Here is an 8810-nt window from a genome sequence, read left to right as displayed (position 1 = left end):
ATCTCTTAAGATGCAACATGGTTGTTATGTAGTTAATACGCAATGCCTCTTCAGAGCGAATCAAAATCACATTACTTCGCCAATCGAGAGAAGTTCAGCAGCTCGGGAGAGAAAGATCCTGCCGGACGATATAGATTCAAGCTTGTGCCATAACAAGATTAACATCCATCCACGAGGTTAAAATGTATATAAGTCGTTGTCGGTGCCCTGCGCTGTGCAACACACAACAGTGATACCGTTCGAATTCAGAGGTACCGAATTCGAGAAGGCGTCACTTCTCTCTCGTCTAGTGCATTTTATTGTACGCGCAGTCCTTATCTCCACTGCCCAAGACGTTTTATTTTAACTTTCTGACTGCCGTGGAGAACAATTGCTGCTGTTATAAATTTTATCGTTTGTTATTTCACCATTGTGTGCACTCATGATTGGGCTTTTATACTCACTCCGCGCGGAGATATATCCTTTTAAACTGTTGAGATTGCATAAGGAAGGAGCAGCTCGGCCGATCGCTTTTGGCTCCTGCGATAATAATTAGCTTTCTAAGGTCAACAGGGTTAATTTTTCGTCTGCTCTGTTTTGCATTTCACTTTCTCTGCTTGCTGGCCGCGTTCGATTTCGTCTGGTGGGCGGAAATTTGGCCGGCAGCACCGTTTGAATTATTTATATCACGGCTTACTTAACACAAACACCATCAATGGAAATGGATTTGGTCCTGCGGTGCGGGTGTGTATGTGATTTATTTTTATAATCAGCAGCTTGCGTTTCTGTTTCTAATCGATCTGAAATTCTAAGCGCGCAGCTGCGTCCCGCAAATATCTGTTTCAATGAGCATGTTGCAATAATTATTACGTTCATGTTGTTTGAAATCAACGAGTAAGCGTGAACTATGAAGAATGTGCTCCTTGATATTAAATTATGTTTAGTGACAGTCGTAAGTTTGCAGTTTAGGATAGCTGGATGCATTGCAAAAATATTAATAAAAATTGGTATCTTATTAAAATTTATTATTTTTACTTACAAGCTTTGAAGAATGAAAAGTACCCCCCGGGATTGCAGTAATATTAAAAAATTAAACTCCTCACAATCTAACCTCTTGAGATCAGGGGATGCCATTGACTCAAATTAGGGGATGAAAATTATTAAATTTAGTTGAAGGATAATAAAGTGATTTTAGTCAGATATCAGGTTATAATATTTCACTATGAACGTTTTTTAGAGATTCAAAATCCATTTGCTGGTGGTTTTTTTAAAAACTGCTCTAGACAAACATTCGAAAACAAAAATTTTTGAAATGTTTTTCCCACACAATTTGAGCAAAAAGTATGATTTTAATGCTTTAACCGAAAGTGGCCTTTTCCTGATAATTAGCAGGCATGTTTTATTATTGTAAATTCTCGTCAAATTGTTTTATACATTTTTTTATTCCAAAAATCACAAAAATATTCAAAAGCTTTATTGATTATTTTGCATTTAAAACGTGTAAAATAATAATCTGTAAATCTGATAATACTATATCTCCGTAAAATCTGGCGTCTTCCACTTCTACTGTTTCTTGATGTGCTTCTAACATTTTTATTATAAATAATTTCAAAATTTTGCGTCTACTTGAAATCCTGCTGTTAAATGCTTCATCCGCAGGTGAGGTCGGGCGTTATCATTTCTTGCCGGTCTTGGCCTGCCAATCCAAAAAACCGCCGATGTAGTGCCTGGACCTACATGCGGACAGACGAAACGAGCGATTAATCAAGTGCGATATAAGCAGGTCAGCCGGCTCGGTTAAGTCAGATTTATTAATTTCCGAGCGCACATGCACTCCACGTACTCAGCGAATCCGAGCTCGAGGGCCGCGTTCATCGCCCTGCGACTTCTGTTTCCACTGCGGCAGGAAAAGACGAGCGGCGCGCTTTTCAAAGGCAGCTCAGCGCCGTCGTATTTCTTCTGGAACTCCTCGGGAGGTAATTGCAGCGCTTGGCTCAGCTCGGGCACTAAATTCAGTCCGTCCAATTAGTATGAAGCAATTCCAGCCATTTTTTTCAGTGCAATTCGTAATGCTATTGGACACTCACGCGGAATGTGGATGCTGTCGGGCAGTTTGCCCGTCTCCTGGATTTCGTTGTGGTCGCGCACGTCCACCAGCACGATTGCCTTCTGCGACTTCAGGCCCTGGATGTCCTCGTAGGTCAAATCCACTTTGCGCTCAGTAGACATGGTGACAATCTCCAGAGAAATATCGCGTGTTTCGGCGACTGAAACGATCAAAATGACTCTTCACAAGCTCTCTGCGCAAATATAGCTGGCGCCTATCAAAAAGTTTCGAAAGAGGCTTTTTATCTTATCGCCTCCGCAGGTGGTCACAGCGAAGAGCCAGTGTTATAAAAACAGAACAGAATTTGGCGGTTAGAAACTCAGGAGAAAAAACTTAACTTATTTTATTTTCAAAGGTTATTTAGATTGGTTTAATTCAAATTTTAAAAATTAAATACAAAATTATTGTCACGTAGTTTTACCATGCTTGGAAGTGATTTTTTCTTTGTTTTCGTGTTTATTCGCATAAAAACTGCTTCTTAAAAATTACTGAAAATTAAAATTCACGAGTTTAAAACGAATGTGGTGCCGCAGCAGATATGTAACAGTAAAAAAGCCTGAAGATAAGTTTAAAAATATCTGCTTTCTTTTGAAAAATGTCTTGTGATATTTTGGTTAATTTAAAAGAGATGCTTGTTAACTCTTTGAAATTTTTATTTTACAAACAGAAGAAAAATGCAAAAATAGAAATGAAAGGAGAAGTGAATTTTTATTTACATTTTAATTTATTTTTTGTCAATGAACCCGTAATTCGGTTGAGAAGAGACTTTTCTTCGGCAGCTTTAAAATTTAGTTTCAATGGGAAAGCGTTCAAAACGAAATAAGAAGTTCAAACCGCACTGCTTAACAAAAGGCTTTGCAAAATTATGCAAATCTGGACTACTTTTCAAACTGATCGAAAGCCACTGTGAGCACAAATAAATTATCCCGAGTTTTCTGGAGAACCTGATCCTTACCCTTTCAACGCCGAGAACAAAAGTTAAAACGTCGGGACCACGTGCGTGCGTCCCAAAAAGATCCATTTGTTAAATATCTCGCTGGTGAACAACAGAGAGCGAGCATTCAAGAGCCCGTTTGCACAAATGGCGTTTTCTTAGTAGTCAGAGTGAGAGCAGCCACACAAACACATTATTGAAAAATAAAACGGCGCGGTGAATAGGTCTGGCGCGGCTGCGAGATTAGCCGGGGAAAAATCAAAAGAGAAGAGCCGCGCGGCAACTTTTCTTGATAGCATTAGTGCGGAGCTGAATTCTGGCTGAATGGGTGCACAATAAATAATAATTTCCTGCACACAAAGTGTCCGGCGAGCGAGCGAGCGAGCGGCCATATCGCGGGGTCACGCCTAGTTAAAACCTGCTCGGCGATAAACGCGAATAATAATGCGCCGGCCGTCGCGCTGCCGGTGTATAATGGAACGGGCGTCGAATGAATGACCATTAGATTCTACTACACGTATATTTACATACTCGGCACTCTCTGGTGCACCCAGCGGAATGCAAGCAAGCGCGCGCACAAAGGCTGCTCGAGCTGAATGTGGAGCAATCCAGGTGCAGACTGGTTCCTTTTTTCGGCCAAATTTGTGCTGACACCCATTTAAAAAGGTCACAGCGGGGAATTGAAAAAACCAACTCACTAACTGCGTCACAACAGGTCTCCAAGCAGGGCAGTGTGAAGATATCAATTTTTGTTCAGTTTTCGTTTCGAAACGCTGTGTGTATTCCCAATGGGATTGTAACCGTTTCAGCAAATAACAAAGAGGGATGAATAAAAATATTTTCTGAACAATTGAACAAAATTGTTTCTGGTTTCATCTATTTTAAAATATTCTTTTCACTTTACCAACGACTGAAAGGGGTCAATTAAATCATACAGTGAAAAACTAATTTGATTTAATAATAGTTACTTGGGCAAAATTTAATGTTAAAACAAGTTCACTAGAAACTCTTGAGATTCTACATTTTATTTGGTGGTGAATTTATTGAACTAAACAGATTATGAGTCACTGGGTTTTTAAAAATTTGAAATTCTATTTTTTCAACAACTCTCGTTTAGAAGTTATAAAAAGGATCAAGAACTGTAGACAAAAATTCAATTTAGGGGAAAATTGGTTCATGGTCAATAACTGATAAAAATAAACTGATCGATGAGTCATTGTTGGCATTCAAAGGAAAATTGTTAAAAACCCCTGGTTACAGAGTATTTTAGGGCAAGAAATTTATACCGGAACATGAAAATTTAATCGGAATGTGACAAGACAGGTATTTTAATTTTGTTTTGAATTTTTTTGTAAATTCCACATGAAATAGAGGAGCGTTTAAGAGTTTACAAATACGCTGGAATTTAAAAATAAACCAAATTATTCCTATATAGGGAAGTCGAGGTTGTAATTAAAAGTTTCACCTTTCCGTTGATTCTTTCCCCGGAGTGTTTGTTTCCCTTGTTTTTGTGCTCTGGATCTTTCCAAAAACTTTATCCTGAAGCAAAAAATTTAACATTTAATGAAAATCTAATAAAACATCCTATTATCATGATAGTCAAAATCCTCTCGTGATTTTTACAGTTTTAAAATTTTAAAAATTGACAAAAAGGGAGATATTGTACTTGTTATTATGCTGAAAAAATGTTGAGCAATCATGCTAAACCTCTTACAATGCAATTAGCGATTTTCCTAGCCAAGGTCCAAGATATAGGAACTTTTCCGAAGCGTCAAAAAACTGAAACGCTGACCGATTTCTATAAGAAATAGAGCCAGCCTTTGAAAAATCCAAACAGCCGTGCTTCACTGCCCTGTCAAATTATTAAAATATGAATATACTCACATTCAGAGCAGAGGTAAAAAGCTATTCCGTTGCCGCGGCTGTTGAGGTGCGCACGACAAGAAGATTGTGAAGCGCTGCGACGAATCACTGATCTGGAAATATGTTATGGGCACGTCATTATTTGAACTACGAGAGTATTGCTCCTGCACTCTCGCTCTCCCGTCGTTTTGCATACGTATACGTTATGTATTTGTAACCATCCCGTGTGCGAATCCGGTGCATGCGCGCACCGCACATCTCATTAGCATAAACATGCAAATGAGCCGTGTTTACACTTGACAGGTAATTTTTGGCAGCCGCTCGTTTCGCAAACAAACATTAAATACATTCAGAAAGGAGTTGCATGCTGCGACTTTCTTGCTCACCAACTCGGCGTTCCATTTACTAGATTTAATCCTGTTTGGTATCCCCTTATATTTATCCATTAGATTAGGAGTATTTTCGAATAATAATTCAGGTTTCTATCTATTGAAAGAGGTGTTTACCGAGACTGTATGTTTTCACTGTTCAACGTCTTAAAAAATAAATATCTACTGCCTTTAGTCCAGTCTAGACCATTAAAGTTAGTGTTTATTTAAAGTAAAATACATATTTCATGGAAACACATTTCTAACGTAGATTACAGAAATCTGACCCAAAAAAGACGTATTTATTTAACGTGGAATGTTAGTGATTTTTTTATTTTTTTAAAAAAAATAAATTTTATTTAAAGTTAAGCCTAACCGACCTATTTTTTCCATGTCCTTCAGAACAAACGTGCCCCAAAATCCAATTTTTCGAATTTTAATAGTTACGCCCTCTTTTTTGAGTTTCCGGGATGAGAAAAATTACGAAAATTTAATAGTGACAAGATAAAAAATAGTACTGTTCAGTCAACTTAAAAGTTATTTTCATATTTTCAAAAAATTGCAGATTTTCGAAAGGGGTCTGTGTTTGGCTTCATTAAAATTCACCAGTTCATAGTAGCGTCAAATACTGACTAAATTAAAAAAAAAACTCCAGGTTTTTCTCCACTCCGCAAAGGTTTATCAAATTTACAATTTTCGCAAAAATATTCGTCTGAAAATTCAAGCTGGCCGTTACAGAACCTTTAAAATTTCTTTGGGAAAAACTAAAATACCCAAAATTAAGCTAATTTTTTCAAAAATCATCTCAGAAAAATATTTTTTCATTTTAATAATTTCGATGATTTTCAGAGGCAAACTCGGACCCTTATGGCAATCAGAGACTGCGTATAATATAAATATATTTGTTATTAATTTTCGAGGACAGATTCAGTGTTTACCACGTGCGAAAATTTCAAAATGACAGTGAAAATGCAATTAAAATGATAATTCATTGAAGTTAAAATGCGCGCCGGCCGCCTTCTGTAATACAACCGGAGGCGAAACGCCCCCTCTGTTGGCCAGGAGCGGTGAGCGTTTACCAATCGGATTGTATGTATTTGCCAATTTTCTCCGAAATTTACAGTGCTATATTAAGTTTTCTCACATGATTTGGAATCCTCTCACCGAGATCTATCTGACAGCCAGAGTCTTTTTGGGGGGGAAATGCGGAATTTCTGTTAAAATTGCACCATTCCTTTGAGAATTCTCCATTTAAAACAATGCTAACTTTGAGGCTGATTTTCTCGAAAATTTACAGTGCTAAATTGTAAATGATCGTTAGGACCTAATTTGTATGTGTATTAAAGGATTTTGCGGGGAAATTCGCTATCATTCCTCTTTTTAATAAGTCAAATTACCCTCACACGATAGCAGGGAGTATCGGACTGGTGTAAATTTAGCAACTACTGCTGCAGGTTGCATAAAGTGCGCAGTTGAGAGTTTCCAAAGGCGGTAGTAACTAGCAGCGCAGTGGAGGGACAAGCGATAAGACAACAAAAGAGCTGCTCTCGAGCTGAACATGGCAGCAGCATTGTAGTTTATTCGGCTGCAGCCCTGAAAGATCATTACCACGCGCTAAAAGAGATGCATATCGCTGCCGCTTATGCGGAGAATATAACTTTATGGTGCAACCTATGTGCTGCCTGGCGCTCTCGGATTGCAATAAAAATTTAATTGAAAATTCCTGCAGTGTGAAGGAGTAAATCATGCGCGCGCGGCTTTTATTTTATACGCGAGAGCAGCTTATTGTTTCTGCGCCAGCAGATCGCCTAATAAATAACCCGGCGGCCGCGACTCGAATGCAAAATAAACAACACACTGTGCTCACAAATGCACTTGCTGCAACCAAACGTTCGCGGCCGGGGCGTACTCGCTTTCAAGATAAGGAAAGCATTACTTACTCGCGTAATTGGAATCAGAGCGGAGTCGGATCACGCGCGAAATAGCAAAGCTGGCGCCTAACGACTTTCCAGCATTGAAAATTAATTAACCTTATCGAACGGCTATCATGTTCCTTTTTGTAATTTCGCTGCCCGACGCGATTGATTGCAATTTTGCACTTGTTGCTCCATTTCTTCAACATAATTGATACTCTTGATATTATCCAATTAATGCTTTTGCTTTTAATTTTAATGATCGAAAGCTAACAAACAGGAAATTACATTTGATAAAGAGTTGCATTAAATTGGGATTATTTCTATAACAACGCAAAAATTTTTAGATTTTATTTACCTAATTTTTTGTTATTTGTAAAAGTATATTTGCTATTAAAATTAATAATATTTATTAAACAAAAATAACTTTCAAAGAATATTGTTAAAAATTGTATTAACATACTAAAATTTGTATATTTTTATTTATAAAATGAAACTTTTAAAATTAATTCAACAATATTTTATTTTTAGCAATAGTACATATTTTATTATTAAATTTATATTATTTGAATGTATAAAGTAGAACAACAGTTTTACTCTAGATTCTAAACTTTAAAAAAAATTAAATTGTTTAAAATTCTTTTTTCTTACTACACATATTATTATCCACATTTCCAAAACTTAAAATACATTGAAATTATAAGAACGATATCTATTCTATTGTTTTATCAGCTAAAAAAATCGCTTGTTTTCGTGTGCTTCAGTCTCAGAAACCAACTAAAGCCAGACACCAAACTTTACAATCACCCTGTTACCCACAGTACCAATGTTATCATTCGCCAGGTGTAAAACGGAAAAAACATGAAGGCGAACCAAAGTGAAGTGGCGGACGCCGTCATAAAACCGAGATTTGCATAAAAATCCCGGCTTGTCGGCGCAATGGCCGAGAGCCACACGCAGAGGTAGAGACAAGCAGAGAGGATCACCCACATCCGCGGAGAACAGATCAGAGCGTCTGCTTTGCGAACAAATTTCGTAGGTTTGTATTGTAACAAGATAACTCAATGAATGGAATGCCCATAAATCCGGCTTCGAACACACAAAGCAGCCAGCAAGCACACTCCTCGCCTCTTGGTGATTTAACGCGTGGCGGCGGCCACGTAGTTATATGTATTATGCCCTCTCGCTCACTCAACAGGTACAAATACAAATACACACACACACACATAATAATATCTCTGTCTCGTTCGCCTGCGCCGCTTGGATGCTGGAGAGAGATTGTTTCTGCTGGTCAATGTGTCGGACATGCAAAAAATCTGTCCTCTTTTATAACCCCGGCGATTGATCCTGCTTTATTTCCATTCAGCCAATGCAACAATAAAGCAAAAAGCAGCTAGCCCGTTTGTTCTGCGGGCTCGACGGCAATAACGTATATTTACATGTGTGTGTGTATAGAGCATCTCAGCGGGCGTAGCTTAATTGATAAAATTCATTCCGATCCTCCTCTGCTCGTTTCTTTTCGCTCTAGGAAATTTACGACGCAGCGCCAGCCTTTCCACTCTGCTGCTTTTCGAATATCCTTTTATACCGCACACTTATCGCCGGCGAATTTATTAATTTTTCTCGGAATTTATCACGCGTATTAA

General features: G+C 38.0%; 1 protein-coding gene across 1 annotated transcript; it reads right to left on the bottom strand.

The window, feature by feature from the left end:
• Nucleotides 1-1402: 1402 nt before the first annotated feature.
• On the bottom strand, nucleotides 1403-5063 carry LOC135933896 (thiosulfate sulfurtransferase/rhodanese-like domain-containing protein 3). Its single transcript, XM_065475304.1, has 4 exons — nucleotides 4905-5063; nucleotides 2067-2246; nucleotides 1823-1985; nucleotides 1403-1712 (listed from the first exon to the last, which is right to left on the bottom strand). Exons 2-4 carry the CDS (start codon nucleotides 2206-2208, stop codon nucleotides 1655-1657), a joined length of 363 nt encoding a protein of 120 aa, XP_065331376.1. The 5' UTR covers nucleotides 2209-2246; nucleotides 4905-5063; the 3' UTR covers nucleotides 1403-1654.
• Between the last annotated feature and the right edge of the window lie 3747 nt (nucleotides 5064-8810).

This window comes from Cloeon dipterum, chromosome 1, assembly GCF_949628265.1.
Source record: "Cloeon dipterum chromosome 1, ieCloDipt1.1, whole genome shotgun sequence".
In the NCBI taxonomy this organism is placed as follows: Eukaryota; Metazoa; Arthropoda; class Insecta; order Ephemeroptera; family Baetidae; genus Cloeon; species Cloeon dipterum.
The sequence above is the reverse complement of the archived record's forward strand: the minus strand, read 5'-3'. Positions and strand labels throughout refer to the sequence as shown.